The sequence below is a fragment of the Macrotis lagotis genome, chromosome 1 (assembly GCF_037893015.1).
Source record: "Macrotis lagotis isolate mMagLag1 chromosome 1, bilby.v1.9.chrom.fasta, whole genome shotgun sequence".
Classification (NCBI taxonomy): Eukaryota; Metazoa; Chordata; class Mammalia; order Peramelemorphia; family Peramelidae; genus Macrotis; species Macrotis lagotis.
This window is the reverse complement of record NC_133658.1, coordinates 290,095,138-290,112,276: the sequence shown is the minus strand read 5'-3', so window position 1 is coordinate 290,112,276 and position 17,139 is coordinate 290,095,138. Positions and strand designations below refer to the sequence as shown.

The window sequence follows — 17,139 nt, the reverse complement described above, 5'->3', positions numbered from 1 at the left end:
ATTTCTTTAAGGTTTCTTTTTTGTTATTTTGTTAACTCCATTAACTCCTCTTTTATTTTAGTCCTTCTTGACTTCCCCAGGATAATTGATTTTTTTATCTGTGCCTTCCTTGGTTGCTATATGTGTTTAATTTTTTTTTTTGTCTGTATGTTTGAAAAGCAAATAATCTCAGATCTGAGGTGCTTTGTTTTTTCCTGGTAGAAATGCTTCAAATGCTTTTAATAATCTTATAATTCTTTTGTGTGAGTAGCTTTAACAAGTGGGTAGATTGCCTTTTCTACCTACAAGTTATAGAAATGGAAGAGAATTAGGTGGAGTGTGCCAGAGGGCTGTAATGAGGAGATTGCAAAGTTGGAAAAGGTTGCTAGTTTAGAGAAGTCCCAAGAGCAACCTTGTTAAATGGTTTACAGAAAGTTTAAAAACAAACCAAAAAAAAAAAAATCTTCAAACAAGTACGTCTCCAGAAAACCAGGAACTGACATGAATTCACCAAAGAAATTTTATTGCCTGTCTGGGTCCTGGATCCCCTTAAAACTTGAAAAAGGAAACACATGATTACTAAGTTCAAGATAAGGAAAGGAATGGGGAAGTGATAACAGATCAGTGTTAGCAGATCCAATAGAGATTGAGAGGAAGATGGGATCAGATGCAATTTATATAGACATGCTACACTTGAGGTCACAAGACTAGGGTTATACCTCAATTTTGATGCTTGTTGATCCTGGGCAAATTACCAAATCACCAAATCTTTTTGAGCCTTCGTTTCTGGGCTTATGAGGAACTTTCATGGTTCATTTTGTTATTTAAAAGGTCCTTTCACAGATTATCTCATTTTTTTTCTCACAACTATATCTCTCCTTTATAAAGGAGGCAATAGAGGATGTGATCTGTTGGCTAGACTGAGGTGGAGCCAGAAGTTGAGCTGTTGCCCAAGTTGTCCCAAAATGGAAAAGGGAGAGTATTGTAGGACTAAAGAACTCTTTCAAGATTGCTAAAAATGTTACAACTAAGAGGGTGTTGAGATCGAACTACATGCATGTAGAATGAGACAAAAATCAATGGCCAGTTTTGAAATGGAATTTGAGTTTGAATTGTTGCAGATTATAGGGAATGAGGTCAATCTGGTTGTGCATTTTAGAATGAGAGCTGGCCTGACTACAACATTTTTTGCTAAAATAGAGATTGAAGAAGACTTGCAAAGCAAATGCCAAACTTAAGAAAGGAAATGATTAAAGCATGAAGAAAAACAGAGAAGCCTAAAGACAGATTTCTGTGGTTCTTAGAATAAGATGGAGACTTGATCAGTAAGAAAGATGTGGGAATTCTGATTCAAAGACTTTTCCCCTTTTGACTAAAGACCTATGTTTGGTTAATGAGAAATGTGAATTATTTTTTTAAAAGTGAGTAAATCTGTATGCTAGGTTTTAGAATTTTCAATATCACAAAGGTTCTTCCCAGTTGTCTAAATAGTTCCTTAGTGCCTCTTGAAGATAATAATACATATAAAATCCAGTATTAGTTATTTATCAAAAATAATTTCTATATTTTGGTTCATATGAGTAAACTTCCTATTCACATTTAGTGGTATTGAAGAAAAGTATGCTAAGCCACTCACTGTCACAACAATGTTGGGAGCTCAAGCCACCAAGAGCTAGGTTGTTAAGAGATCCTCTAGATAACCCTCAGGTGTTATTTAAAACTATAATGTGGTTGAGTGGTGAAAAGACCATTAAATTTGGAGTTGGAGGACCTGAGTTTAAACCCCAAATCTGCCACTTCCTGTCTTTGTAAAGGTTTTGCAAATCACTTTTTTTTTCTGGACTGCAGTTTACTCATCTTTAAGGGGGTTGAATGAAATGACCTCTGAGATCCATTGTATTAGATTTATGATTTGTAATGCTAGACTGTAGTAGTCATTAGAATAATATACCAAATGTTTTCTCTTAGCACTTCATGACTTCTGTCAGTCACTGAGTTTATGTAGCCTCTAAGGTTTAATAATAACTGATATAAATAGAGCTTTTTAATGAATTAGAGTTACTCACAAGGTTATAAAGAGCAAACATTCTTAACTCCATTTTAGATTACCATTTTAGGTAAAAGGAACCAAGGCTGACTCTAGTGAAGTGACTTAGCCAAGGTTACACAGTCACTGCACTGGAATTTTTATCAAGGGCTTCTGACTACAAGTTCACTTGCTCTTGAGCAACTTAAGGAAACAAGATATCAGTGGAAGTGAGTTACATGATGTAATAGGTTCAATGTGATCAGCAGATTTGGTGAGAATGTATGAAGTATAGTGTATCTCTTACACATTTTGGGAGGCAAAAGTGTGGCACCCCCACAATTTGGAAAATTCATTTTTTTTTTTTTTTAGATTTTTCAAGGCAATGGGGTTAAGTGGCTTGCCCAAGGCCACACAGCTAGGCAATTATTAAGTGTCTGAGGCTGGATTTGAACCCAGGTACTCCTGACTCCAAGGTCAGTGCTCTATCCACTGCCGCCACCTAGACGCCCCGATCTGGAAAATTCTAATAAAATTTTTTGGCCCCCCATACTGTAAATTTTTTATTTTATGGAATGTTTACAAGTACTTTATTGTAAAATTTGGGTTGATATTATACAATACATACATTTTAAGCATTCTGAATTTCAAAACTTTTTCTGTGTCAACTGCTGATCTTGTGTCTTCTGTAGCTTCTGCAAAACTCAAAAATTTCCATTTAATTTCCTATGTTAATGAGATATATCAAAATCTTGATGGGGAAAGTAATGATGTAGAAGTGATAACTATACCTGGGAAAAAGTTGTGGTATTCTTGTTGCATTTTATGCCATCCCAGAACATATTCTGATGTAAAAGTCTGTCCTCTTGTTTCAGTCACTGTGAAGTTACCTGCTATGCTTTTGTTAAAAGTTAAGATGCCCTTTGATTTTCCCAACACTTTTGGATTGAATATTCTGTACTAAAAAAACAAAACAAAACTAGAAACTTAGTTAATTACCCTTGACATTGCATATTAACTTGTAAAATGGAATTTGAGGTGAAGTTAAATGGTGTAGAAGACTTGAAGTTAGAAGACTTGACTCTAAATCCCAGCTCTCCTATTGATTATCTACGTGACCTTGAACAGATATCCTAACTGTAGACCTCAATTTTCTCATCTAGCTGATTGGGGTGGATTGTCTTCCAGCTTTAAATTCTGGGATGTGTCCATACAGTTGAAGGTTATTTTGCTGCTTCCCCATGTCCCTAATTACAGAGGTTTTTTTTTTGTTTGTTTTTTTGGATAGGAGAGCTAAGACTGGAGAGATGAGGATAAGTTCCCTTCATAGTAGGACTTAAGCTGAGCCTTGGAGTGAGGTAGGAATTCCAAAAGGTGGAGGAAGGACAGATATGGGGGCAACTTGTGCAAAGGCCCAGATAGACTATCTCTTCTATGGAGAGGTTCAAAGGGTCTGATTACTTGAGAAGGGAGCCAGGCCCTTTGAACACACGAGCCCTCATCCTAAATTGCTTCCCACCTCTTTCCCTTCCAATATGCAACCAAAGTAAGTTGGGTGACCTTTTCTCAATATTTTCCATAGCTTTTGGCGTGACTTCTTAGAAACGCGTTCTGATATTTGTTGAATGAACCACCCAACATTTGTGAATAAGGAAGAAAGCAAAATTTCAATACATGCCTATGTGTTTTTTATTTGGTCAGCAAACATTTCTCAATTACATTTTTCCTTCCGTTCCTTCTAGAGCTTTAGCTCTGGAGCAGAATGCAATAAAGGCTGAAAAGAAACAGACACTATGGCTAGCGGGAGTGGGGCCGGGGTACAGGTGAATCCCCCCAATCTTAAGGAAGAAGTCCTATTCCAGACCTGAGCAGATCCCTTCCGTAGTTTACGGCTCGCTCTCGCCCGCCGCCTGCTCGGGCGCTCTCGCCGGGAAGACCCGTTTCTGCTCTCCCGGGGGCCTGAGAGCCCGCAGAATGCTTGGTGGGAGGGACTGAAGCACCAGTAGGAAGAAGAGGGCCCCGAGCAGCCTGGCGAACTGCACCGGACAACTACAATTCCCAGTGGCCTTCAGGACGGCGGCCTAGGCGATTGGCTGACAACGTCAGCCCTAACAGGGTCACCAGCCAATGGAGAAGGACGCTTTGTCCCAACCTGATTTCTCCGAGACCAATAAAAACAGGTGGGCATTTCCTTCTTGGGGAAAAAAGGTTTAAAAGAAGGGGGCGTTTTTTTAATGGTGTCTGCCTGGGGTTGTCGGGGTGCCAGGATTTGGACTAGTGAATACGGCTGACCCCCCCCCTCCCCCGGGCTACGCCCCTCCCACTCTTCCTCCGCCCACTGCTTCCGCTACGTCCCGTGCGGGCTGGCGGCGGGCGGGGCCCTGGGGGCGGGGCGCGGGGCGGGGCCCAGCCTCGTTGCGGAGGGGGCCGTAATCCATCATGGCGGCCGAGGGGGCCGGTGTCCTTCCCTGAGCGGCGGCTCCGGAGCCGGCGGCCGCGTCCCCGCAGCCCGGGCGCCTCCTCGGCCCCAGCCCCGCCACCGCCGCCGCAGCCCGGCCCCTCAGCTGGGGGGAGAGACGGAGAGAGGCAGGTTGGCGGGGCGGGAGCGGGGCCCTCGGGAGCCCCGGGATGTGACTGACTGGCCGCTGGCCGGGCTGGGAGACCGAGGGAGGAAGCGCGGCCGGGCCGGGGGCGCGGGAGTCCCCGGGCCGCCTTCCTCCCCGCTCCAGCCGGGGGCTGGGCAGCGCCGCCCCTCCCCCGCCCCCGCCCCACGGGCATCTTCGGGGCCGTTGGGGTGCCCCCTCTGGCCCCCGCCTCCTTCCTTGCCCCGCCCCACTCCCACTCCTCTCCTGCGGGGGTCCCCGCCCTGCCGCTCGCCCCCTCTGGGCGCCCCCCATTCAAACAGCCTCCCATGCCCCGAGCCCCCTCCTATGTGCCCAGCCTGCTTAGGCTCTGGGCGGCCCCGAACTTCCATGCCGAGGAGGAGCCCGGGCCGCTTCCACAGGCCCTTTAAAAAGCCCCGGCGGTGCGCCCCTTGAGCGGGGGCCGCGGCCGAAGCCCTCGGGGAGCCGCGGCCGGGCTGGCAGGAAATGGTGGAGAAGCCGCCCTAGGGGCTGGCGGCGGCTCCGCAGATCCCCGGGCCGGGGCCGCTCCGGGAGCCCCAGGAACATCCACACTCCGGCTTTGTTGGGGCCCCGAGATGAGGCCGGCGGACCTGAGCCTCGCGGACCTCACCCATGCTCCGTGCGGGTCCCCAAGAGGGATGCAGAAGTCACCGTGGGGACGCTTCGTTCCCTGTCACTTCGTTTGAGTGGCTTCACTCGGGGAGAGAAACTGATTCCCATTCACCAGTAAAAGATAGCCAAATCAAGAAACTTGGCATTTTGATACCATTTTAAGTTGTAATGATCGATCGGATAAACTATAAAATTAGAGCTCCTCTTTCCCCTGAGTGGACTACAAAAGCCTCGTTTCCACTCGGTTTTGGGAGAATTCTCTCGTGACTGACTTCAGTATTTATCTGGAAGGTCAATGTGAAACCCTAATTATACTGTTGTCATTTTAAACTATTGGATACTTCTGGAAGATCTGGAACCCTCTTCTCCTGGAAAGGATTGTCTATTATTCCTTTATGGGGCAGCAGCCTGGAAAAGTCCTTGGGGACCAGAGAAGGCCAAGTTTGCCTGCCCTGCACTTTATCAAAGGAGCAGGGAAGAAGGAATCATCAAGGCATGGGGGTCCACACTGCAATGTTTTCGTGGAACATGGTAAGTGCTTATTAGTATTGCTCAAATTAATGTTTATCATGTAGCCTTTGCTAGGATGTTAGAATTAGAGCACTAGATTTTTCTGATTCAGGCTTCACATTTAAAAATATAGAAAGCTGGTATATGTTTCTCTTAGTAGGCTCTTGCACTCAGAAAAAGTTTCTTTATAACTCACGTTATGCAAGATCTCATAGTTTTATTTATTTCCTATCCCAGCTTTTCAGATAACTTGCTGTGTCACATTGGACAAGTCATTTCCTCATAATATATGGCCCTTCATTTCTCTTTGTAACATGAGACGATTGAACTAAATGATTGTCAAAGCCCAGCTCACTTCTGATAAATCTGTGATACTTTGATAATTGAGCACATACCTTGCACAATGTGATTTCCATAAAGTAGGTACTTATTACTTATTAGGTGGGTTGAATGAACAGGTAAGTAAAAATTCTTCTACCTTACATGAGTGCTAGTCATTTTCTCTTAATAATGTTTTTCTGATTTTTCAGTGTGTTTGAAATGACATTTATGAAAAGATTTCATTGATATTTTTAAGGTAGTGTTACTTTGTTGTCCTACTCTCTGTATATACTTATAACTTGCTTTTTGATTAAGTTAAAGCAAATAACCAACTTAGATTGTTAACTGGGAACAGTTAGTAACTTGTGAACTCAGGGTCCTGTTCACTTGGAAGGAATAGTATTTGTGAAGTCTTGTGACATGATGTGACCTATCATATTAAAATATTTAGTGATGTCCCTAGTCAACACATTTATAAAGTGTTTACATTATATATTTATAAAATTTAAGTAAGAATCCAATTTACTCTGGGAAAGTAGTAATTTCCGTGTACACGACAATTGAGATGTAACCATGATCCAGGTTAATGAAGTTGTTAGTATTTCTCTTTTGGGCATTTAATTTTTTAGCCAAGATGTATTCATGGTGAAGAAAAGGAGATGAAAATTAGCTAATCTTCTAAGTACTTTAGATTTTTTTTTATCAGCAAGATATAGTGCAATGAGCACTGAATTTGGAGACTGAGAATCTTGATTAAAATTCCCACTCTGCGCTTAAAACCCATTTGATCTTGTTAAAGTCACTTAAACTCTCTAGGCCTCAAATTTCTCTTCTGTAATATTAGGGAGTTTGATTAATGACTTTTGAGATCCCATACAGCTTCAAATCTGATCTGTGACCTAATTAGAAACTTGAATTTTAATTCTTAAGCTTCTTGAAAGAGCCCTGAAATCTAATAAATTTTACTCTAGTTTGACAGGCAAATTTGGTGCTATTTAAAATAATTGCTCAATATGATTTCTCCTCTCATTTTCACCCTCTGCATCTCTGCTCTCCTTTTAAAAATTCAATTTCAAATACATTGGCAAAAAGTGATGACTTCTTAGTTGATTAGTCCCTTTATTGTATTTTCTTTTCTTTTTTAATACTTCTTTTAATCAGCAAAAATCTTCTTTTGCTTCTTACTTTTCCTCCCCAAATTGAGAAAGAAAAGTAACTTAAGAAATAAGAACTTGACTATACAAGTTATAAATATCTATAGTCAAGCAAAACAAATTCTCACTTTGTCCATGTGTATTCAGCTCCACCCCACACACACATCTTCCCCCCCCTTCTCTACCCTCCCCCCACTCAAACATCAGTCTGAACTCTGAAACCAACATCTTTCTAGGAGATGGAGAGCATGTTTCATCACAAGTCTTCTGAAATCATAGTTGATCATTCTGTTAGAGTTCCTAAATCTTTCAAAATTGTTTGTCTTTACAATATTGCCATCACTGTGTAAATTGTTCTCCTCATGCACTATACTAAAGTTCTTGAAAGTCTTCCCAGGTTTCTATGAGACTGTCTTCTTCATTGTTTCTTAGAACACAATGATATTTTGTCCCATTTTGATCATGAACCTAATTCAGCTTCTGAGGCTGAAGTGCAACTGAATATGATTGATTTTGGCTCAACTAAAATTAACAAAAAGAAAAGCAGCACAACATTCATTTGAGGAACGCTTAAACTGCAGCAATTGGAGAAATTTTGAAATGCTATGGATAAATTCACTTACCTTGCAGTATACTTTTCAGGGATGTGCATATAGTTGATAATATTGAGACTCTCATTTCCAGAGCTAAATTTTGGGTGGCTCCAAAAGAAAATGTTGAGAAGAGGTATTAGACTGACCACCAAATTGAAAGTCTGCAGAACCATTGTGCTGACCTTGTGTGCTATGAAATTTGGAGTTTACCAGCACTATGTCAAGAAACTATCATGTCCATTTGAATTGTCTTGAGGAAGATACTGAAGATCACCTGGCAAAATAAGGGACAGGATACTGAGGTCCTTTCTCGAGCTGAACTGCCAAACATTCAGTCTCTAATGTAGAGAGTACAACTCTGATGAGCTTACCATGTTGTTTGAATGCCAAACATAACTTTGCCTAAAAGACTGTTTTATGGAGAACTCACACAAGGCAAGTGCTCCCCTGGAGGTCAGAAGAAGCCTTACAAGGACACTCTCAAGGTCTCCTTGAAGAACTTTGGAATTGATCATAAGAGATTGATTGTCACAGGTGTGCTTACATCAAAGCAAGCACTGGGCTCTTTGAAGCAGAATTGCAGTAGTTCAAAAGAAATGTGAGGCGAGTAAATTTAGAGACACAGCTCCACTCCAAATGTTTAGTTGAACTTTTTGTGCCCAACCTGTGGTAGAATCTTCCAGGCTCATATTGGTTTGATCAGCCATAGTTGGATACACTGTACCTTGAACCCCAACATAGTGATGTTGTTTTTATCCTCTTTGAAAGTGAAGTAAATAACCATTTCATCCCTTTTACATACCATAACTTGTACCATAACTTTATATACCATAACATTCCCCATTTGGTGGATACCTCCCTCACTCTCTAATTCTTTGCTATTCCAAGAAGAGCTGTTTCAAATAGTTTTATATATGCTTAGAGTTTATTTTTATTAGAACTTTTCCTTAATTTACGCTCTCTTTTCCTCTCTTTCCTTTCCTTCCTGTTTCCCTTTTGAATGAATTATACAACTTCGTGATAGTTAATAAATAAGCATTTATTAAGGTCTTCTGTATATCAATTCATAATTATAACACAAGGCACTATGCTAATTACTGAAGACACAAGGAAAGTATACTTTTCCCTCCTCTGAAGAGTTTAGATAAGTATGAGAATCAAATATCTAGTGGTCCCCCATTCCTTCCTCCAGCTTTGTTTAGACTCCTATTTATGTACCCTTCTACTTGTGTGATAATGTGAGTTTATTTCCCTCATCCTTCTACCTTTTCCCTCAATAGTGTTCTTTTTTTCCCTTTTCATTCTTCTTTTGAGATCATCAAAACATAGCAAAACTACTTCCAGACCTTGTCTAATTAGATTCCTTCTATGATGCCTGATGACAATATAGTGAGGGGATACATGTTTTCTCCTCCCACTCCCCCATGGTTTTATAAAAAAGTAAACAGGATGCAATGAGGTGGGACAATGGATAGAACACTGGACCTAGCATCCTGAACCTATGAGTTCAAATCCAGCTTGAGACATTTCCTAGTTGTGTGACCCTGGGCAAGTCACTTCACCTCTGCCTTGGTTTCCTCAACTGTACAACTTCGAGTACCTTTTGGCAGGGTTGTTGGGAGAATTAAGTAAGATAATATTTATGAAGTATTTAGCATAGTGCCTGGCACATTTTAGGTCCTTAATAAATCCTTCCCTCCTTTCTTTCTTTCCCTCATCATTGCTTGGTCATGTTTCCTTTTTTATATGTCTTTTGATTCTTGTTTGTGTATTTAATCAATGCATCTTTGGTCTTTTTCTCAGGAATGCTAGGAAGACTTCTATTTTTTAAGTGACTCATTTTTTTCTCCCTCTAAGATTACATTTGTTTTTGTGGGGGAATATTCTGAGCTTTCTGCTCTTTTATAATGGTGGCTGCTAAATTGTGTTTGATTCTGTCTCTTCAATATAATACTTGAATTCTTTCTTTTCAGCCGCTTGCAGTAGTTTTCTTTGACCTGAAAGTTCTGAATTTTGGTTGACTGTAATGTTTCTTGGAGTTTTTGTTTTGGAGATAAACAGTAAATTCTTTTTGTTTTCATTTTACCATTTGGTTCCAAGAGATCTGGTCATTTTTCTTTTCGACTTCTTTTTAAATATGATGTTCAGTCTCTTTTTCTTGGTCATCATGGCTTTCAGGTAGTCCATCGATCCTTAAATTATCTCTATTCAGTTTGTTTTCCAGGTCAATTGTTAATGTGAAATATCTTATATTTTGGTTTTTTTTTTTCAGTCTTTTTAATGTGTTTGAATATTTTTTTCTGAAGGCATTATCTTTAATTTGATACAATGTAATTTTCAGGATGTTGTTACTTGGGTATTGTTTTCTACCTTTTGCTATTAATTCTAATCTAACTTCCAATCTATGCTTTCTTCTATAGCTCTCATTTCTTTTCCTTCCATTTTTTATTTGGTATTCCCATTTCATTTTTAAAGAACATTTTTTAATTCGCTTCATCTCTTTCAGGAATCCTAGATGAAATTGTGCCCTAGCTATGCATTCTTTTGAGGCTTTACTTGCAGATATTTTGGAGACTTTTTTTCTTTCTGGGTTTGTTTCTCTTGAGTGTCCCTGTCACCATGATAACTTTTTTTATGGTGATTTTTTTTGTTTTGTTTTGTTTTGTTTTCTCATTCTTTCTGCTTACTTCTGGACTTAAGACTTTGTGTTAGGACTGAGTTTTGGATACTTCCCGGGGGAATGTTTAGACTCATCCTATTATTCTAGCATCTCAGGGACAGTTTAGTGTTTCCAAAATATTCTGATCCAGGTTAGAGTCTAATTTCCGTCTTCCAGTTGAGCTTTGTGAGTTTCTGATCTGGGTTTAAATCTGGTGCAGTAGACCTGCAAACTTCTTTTTGCAGTTTCAGTAGATTTTGTTGTTGTTGTTGTTGTTGTTGTTGTTGTTGTTATTTCAAGGCTATGGGGTTAAGTGACTTGCTCTAGAATCAAATATTAAGTGTCTGGGTCTGGATTTGAACTCAGGTCTTCCTGACTCCAGGGCCGGTGCTCTATCCACCTTACCATCTAACTGCCCCGGTTCCAGTAGATTCTTGTCCAGTAGACTGGACTCAACCTCTATCAGACAGCTAGAATGCTTTGCTTGATCAGGACTCCTTTTGGTCTGGGATTCCTACTCTGATTATTATTCTCTGGTAAACTTCAGGAAGCCGGAACTGAGACCTGGGGATCTCCAGACTGGGCTGGAACTTGGGACTTTGCTCTTGAAATCAGAACCATGCAGAGTGCTTGCTTCTGTGCTTGTGCAGAGGTATACAACTTCAGGCCTGAGATTGCTCCTCTTTCTGGAGTGTTGCCTGTAGGCACTGGTTCATTCTCTGGCAGCCCCAGATCTGTGTCCCAGAACTTGGTAGTGAGTAGCCTAGCCCCATTTGGCATCTCTTTCTGAACTCTGCACAAACTTGGACCCTCTTTGCTGGATTTCCAGTGTCTTCTTGCCCTGGTGTACAGGCTTTTCCTGTGATGCAATTCTTTATGGGGCAGTTCCTGTCTTGAAACTATCCACAGACTGTCTCCCTATGTTAATTTGGGCTGGAAAAATGACTCATGATTTTTGACTCCCATAGATATTCTGTTCAGAATTTGTTCTAGTGCTGTTTTCTAGATCTCTTTGAGGGTGGCAGAGCTTGACTGTACTTCTTGCTATTCTGTCATCTTGACTGGCTAGCACTTTTTTTAGTACTGTTATTTGTTGAACAAAGTATGTTTTCTTTTGGTTGCAGCGTAGTATTGTTTTTAGAATTCCCCCCAACCCCAAGATCTTTTAAAAGTTACCGTATGATACCATAGACAATAGTTAGACATCAGTATAGTGTTAGATAGTATCAGACCAACTTGAATCTAGAAATCAGAAATCGATTAATAACCCTAAAACAGTACTACATGAATGGTCCGATGTCAACATTTTTTACTATGATTTGAGGTTAGGATGGTTAGTAATTGTACTGAGGACAAATAGAAATCATAATGTTAGCTTTTTATTCCATATGTCTACCAGAGAAGTCAGAATCTCAGTTTTTTTCCTTTCCATTTATTTATTCTTATTTTGTACAAATAATTTTTTTATACATTACTAAAATATTCTTGTTTAAGAGTAAACATAATACCCTCTCCCCCCCAAAATATAGACCCACATGAGCAATAAAGGGGAGAGAAAAAAATTAAAATTAAAATAAAAAATAATAATAATAATTGTAGGTATGGTCAGGTGGCACAGTGGATGGAGCACTGATCCTGGAGCCAGGAGCACCCAAGCCCAAATCTGGCCCCAGACACCCAACAATCACCCAGCTGTGTGACCCCACGCAAGCCACCCCAACCCCATTGCCCTGCAAACCTCCCCCCCCAAAAAAGACCCAAAATAAAATAAAATAGTAATAATAATAATAGTAGGGGCGGCCAGGTGGCAGCCTCAGACACCCAACAATCACCCAGCTGTGCGGCCCCAGGCAGGCCACCCAGCCCCATTTGTCCTGCAACCCTCCCCCAATAATAATAATAATAATAATAATAATAATAATAATAATAATAATAATAATAAATATGCTTCAGTCTGTGTTTCAATACCACCAGCTCTGTCGCGGGTGGATCACATTCTTTATGATAAGTCCATCACAAAAGTTACTTCCATATTTTTCCATCATTGCCATTGCTGATCAGAACTCCCTCCATTCGTATTTCTCCACTACTATGTACTATATTTTCTCTCTCCTTTCACTCTGTCTCTGCTGTAGGGTAGCTGAGTGGTGCAGCAGACAGATCCCCAGCCCTGGGGCCAAAAGGCCCCGAGCCCACATATCACCCCTTAGGCCCAGAATCCACCTGGCCCTATGGTCCTGGACAGGCCATCCAATACCAGCCCCTTGCAAGAAATAAAAAAGAAAATGTGTTATATCTGGCCACTCTTCCCCCATGGTCCATCCTCTCCTCCATCACTCACATCCCCCCCTTTCTCCCTGCCCCCCTTCTCTCCTTCTTACTCCAAATGTCTATACCCTATTAGTGTATATGCTGTTTTCGTCTCCTAGCTACCTCTGATGAGAGCAAAGAATCATTCTCCCTCGCCTTCCCTCCCTTCCATATCATTGTAATAGCTCATTGTAATAAATAAAAGTCTTATTATAGGAAATATCTTAGCCTATTCCTCCTCTCCTTTTTCTTTCTCCCATTACATTTCCCTTTTATCTATTGACTCTATTTTTATACCACAATATGTTTTTCAAATTCAGTTTTCTCCTGTGCTTCATCTATAAAAACTCCTTCTACCTGCTCTATTAAATGAGAAAGTTCATATGGGTATTATCAGTATCATTTTTCTGTATAGAAATATATGTAGTTCATTATCATTAAGTCCCTCATATTTTACCCTTCTCCTCCACTCCCTGTGCTTCACCTGAGTCCTGTATTTGAAGATCAAATGTTCTGTTCAACTCTGGCCATTCCAGCAGGAACATTTGAAATTCCCCTGATTCATTGAAAGCCCAGTTTTGCTGGGTAGTTGATTCTCGGTTGCATTCTAAGCTCTTTTGCTTTCCAGAATATTATATTCCAAGCCCTATGACCTTTTAATGTAGTTGCTGCTAAGTCCTGTGTGATCCTGCCTGCAGCTCCACGATATTTGAATTGTGTCCTTCTGGCTGCTTGTAATATTTTCTCTTTGACTTGGGAGTTCTGGAACTTGGCTATAATATTCCTGGGGGTTGGTTTTTTTTTTTTTTGGATCTCTTTCTCAGGGAGATTGATGGATTCTCTCCATTTCTATTTTGCCCTCTGCTTCTAGGATATCAGCGTAATTTTCCTGTAGTAATTCTTTGAAAATGATGTCAAGGCTCTTTTCCTGGTCATGACTTTCAGGTATTCCAATAATTTTTAAATTATCTTTCCTAAATCTGTTTTCCGTACCAGTTGTTTTTTCAATGAGGTGTTTCACATTTTCTTCTAATTTTTCATTCTTTTGGTTTTGCAGGATTGTGTCCTGATTTCTCATAAAATCAGCAGCCTCCCTCTGTTCCATTCTTTGGTGTTTCTCTTTTTTCTCTCTGATTACTCACTTCTCCAGCCTGTGCCTGGTTTTGTGGTGCTTCCTAAGCTTTTCAGTATTAGTGGGACACCCTCACAAGGATCTCCGTGTGTGAGGCACTGTTTTCCCTCCTGGTCTGTGAATGACTGTAAGAGCACCCCTCTGCCACGGGGCTGGGGGGGGCCCCTGCTGTTCTATGGGGCGCCTAGTCTGTGATCAGGATCTGAATGTGGTCAGAACCCCAGAGTCCTGTTCCTCAGAGCTGGGCAGTCCCTCTCCACTCCTCTCCCTAGGCTCAGCACTCATGCCCTGGGGGCTCCTGCTTACCAGGTTCTGCTTCCAGTTCCTGGATCTGGGCTGCAGTGGCCACCTGCTCTGCCTCCCGCTGTGTGCCCTGAGGGCTGGGCTTCACGTGCTAGCTCTAGTGATCCCCCTGCTGATACCCCAAGCTGTTCCTGGTGCTCCCCAGGGAGTAGGTCAGGAAACTGCCCCTACTGCCATGAGCCACAAGGCTGAAGTTCCTTTGCTCTGGCGGGCTGCCCCCCCAGCCCCATGGAGTGTAGCCTTTCTGCTCTTTTCCAGGTTACCTTGGGTTGGAGAACTGCCTCACTGGGTCCCTCTGTGGATTCTGTCTCTCGAAAATGTAGTTAGAGTCCTTAGTTTATAAGTTTTGAGCAGAGCAGGTGATAAGATATGGTGCTCCTGTCACATCTTGGCCCCGCCCTACCCAGAATCTCAATTTTTAAAATTTATTTATTTTTTGAATTTTTACAATTTTTACAATTTTTCCCCTAATCTTGCTTGCTTCCCTCCCCCACAGAAGGCAGTCTGTTAGTTTTTACATTGTTTTTATGCCATACATTGATCTAAGTTGAGAGAGAAATCATACCCTTAAAGAAAAAAATAAAATATAAAAGATAGCAAAATTACATAATAAGATTACTTTTTGTTCTTTTTTAAATTAAAGGTACTAGTCTTTGATCTTTGTTCAAACTCCACAATTCTTTCTCTGGATGCAGATGGTATTCACCATCATAAACACTCAAATTGTTCCTGATTGTTGCACTGATGGAATGAGCAAGTCCATCAAGGTCAACCCTATGTTGCTGTTATGGTTTACAATGTTCTTTTGCTTCTGTTTATCTCGCTCAGCATCAGTTCATGCAAATCCTTCCCAATTTCCAATTCTTTGCCACCACAGAGCTGCTATGAATATTTTTGTACAACTGATGTTTTTACCCATTTTCATCATCTCCTCAGGGTATAGATGCAGTAATGGTATTGCTGGATCAGGGGGTATGCACATTTTTATTGACCTTTGGGTATAATTCCAAATTGCTTTCCAGAAGGGTTGGATGAATTCACAGCTCCGCCAACAATGTATTAGTGTCCCAGATTTCCCACATCCCTTCCAACATTGTCCTTTCTGGTCATATTGGCCATTCTGAGAGGTGTGAGGTGGTATCTCAGAGATGCTTTAATTTGCATTTCTCTAATAAGTAATGATTTAGAGCAATTTTTCATATGACTGGATTGCTTTGATTTCCTCATCTGTAAATTGCCTTTGCATGTCCTTTGACCATTTGTCAATTGGGTAATGGCTTGTTTTTTTTTTTAATAAATTTGACTCACTTCTCTCTATATATTTTAAAAATTAGTCCTTTGTCAGAAATGCTGGTTGTAAAAATTGTTTCCCAATTTACTACATTTCTTTTGATCTTGGTTACAGTAGTTTTGTTTGTGCAAAAGCCATTAAATTTAATGTAATCAAAATCATCTAGTTTGTTTTAATGATGTTCTCCATCAATTCCTTAGTCAATAACTGCTTTCCTTTCCATGGATCTGACATATAAACTATTCCTTGATCTCCTGGTTTGCTTATAGTGTTGTCTTTTATGTCTAAAAATGTATCCATTTTGATCTTATCTTGGTATAGGGTGTGAGATATTGGTCTAATCCAAGTTTTTGCCATACTAGCTTCCAATTTTTCCAAGTTTTTTTTTATCAAAGACAGTTTTTAGCCCAAAAGTTGGACTCTTTGGGTTTATCAAACAGCAGATTACTATAATCATTTCCTGCTGTCTCTTTTGCACCTAGACTATTCCACTGATTTATCACTTTCTTTCTTTCCCCTCCCCTCCCCTCCCCCCCCTCCCCTCCCCTCCCCTCCCTTCTCTTTTGTTTTTGCCAGGAAATGGGGTTAAGTGGCTTGCCCAAGGCCACACAGCTAGATAATTATTAAGTGTCTGAGGTTGGCTTTGAACCCAGGTACTCCTGACTCCAGGCATGGTGCTCTATCTACTGCACCACCTAGCTGCCCCTACCACTCTATTTCTTAGCCAATACCAGCCAGTTTTGATGACTGATGCTTTATAGTGTAATTTTAGATCTGGTAGGGCTAAGCCACCTTCTTTTCCACTTTTTTTTTTCATTCAATCCCTGGAAATTCTTGACTTTTTATTTCTCCATATGAATTTACTTCCAGTTTTTTTATAACTAATTAAAGTAATTTTTTTGGAATTTTGATTGGTAGGGCACTAAATAAGTAGTTTAATTTAGGTAGAATTGTCATTTTTATTATATTAGCTCGGTCTATCCATGAGCAGTTGATATTTGCCCAGTTATTTAAGAGTGATTTTATTTGTGTGAGAATTGTATTGTAATTGTTTTCATAGAGTTTCAGAGTCTACCTTGGCAGGTAGACTCCCAAGTTATTTTATATTGTCTGAAGTTACTTTAAATGGAAATTTTCTTTCTAGTTCTTTCTGCTGTATCTTGATAGTCATATATAGAAAAGTTGAGGTATGAGGGTTTATTTTATATCCCGTGACTGCTAAAATTGCTAATTGTTTCCAGTAGTTTTTTTTTGTATGATTTCTTGGGATTCTCTAGTTAGACCATCATGTCATCTGCAAAGAGTGAGAGTTTTGTCTCTTCCTTTCTAATTCTAATTCCTTCAATTTCTTTTTCTTCTCTTATAGCTGAAGCTAACATTTCTAATACAATATTGGATAGTAGTGGTGATAATGGGCATCCTTGTTTCACCCCTGATCTTATTGGGAATGCCTGTAGCCTATCCCCATTGCATATAATACTTGTTGATGGTTTCAGATAGATACTGCTTATTATTCTAAGGAACAATCCATTTATTCCTATGTTCTCTAATGTTTTTAGTAGGAATGGGTGTTGTATTTTGTCAGACTTTTTCTATCTATTGATATAATCATATGATTTCTGATA

The 17,139-nt window shown here is 40.4% G+C and overlaps 1 protein-coding gene across 1 annotated transcript in view; it reads left to right on the top strand.

Moving 5' to 3' along the window:
- Positions 1 to 5,211: 5,211 nt before the first annotated feature.
- The window catches only part of ABL1 (ABL proto-oncogene 1, non-receptor tyrosine kinase), a 186,473-nt gene continuing 174,545 nt past the window's right edge, over positions 5,212 to 17,139 (top strand). Inside the window, exon 1 of the mRNA XM_074210908.1 lies at positions 5,212 to 5,772. Coding sequence (XP_074067009.1) covers positions 5,637 to 5,772 — 136 coding nt within the window. The 5' untranslated portion in view covers positions 5,212 to 5,636. The remainder of the gene's footprint in view (positions 5,773 to 17,139) is intronic.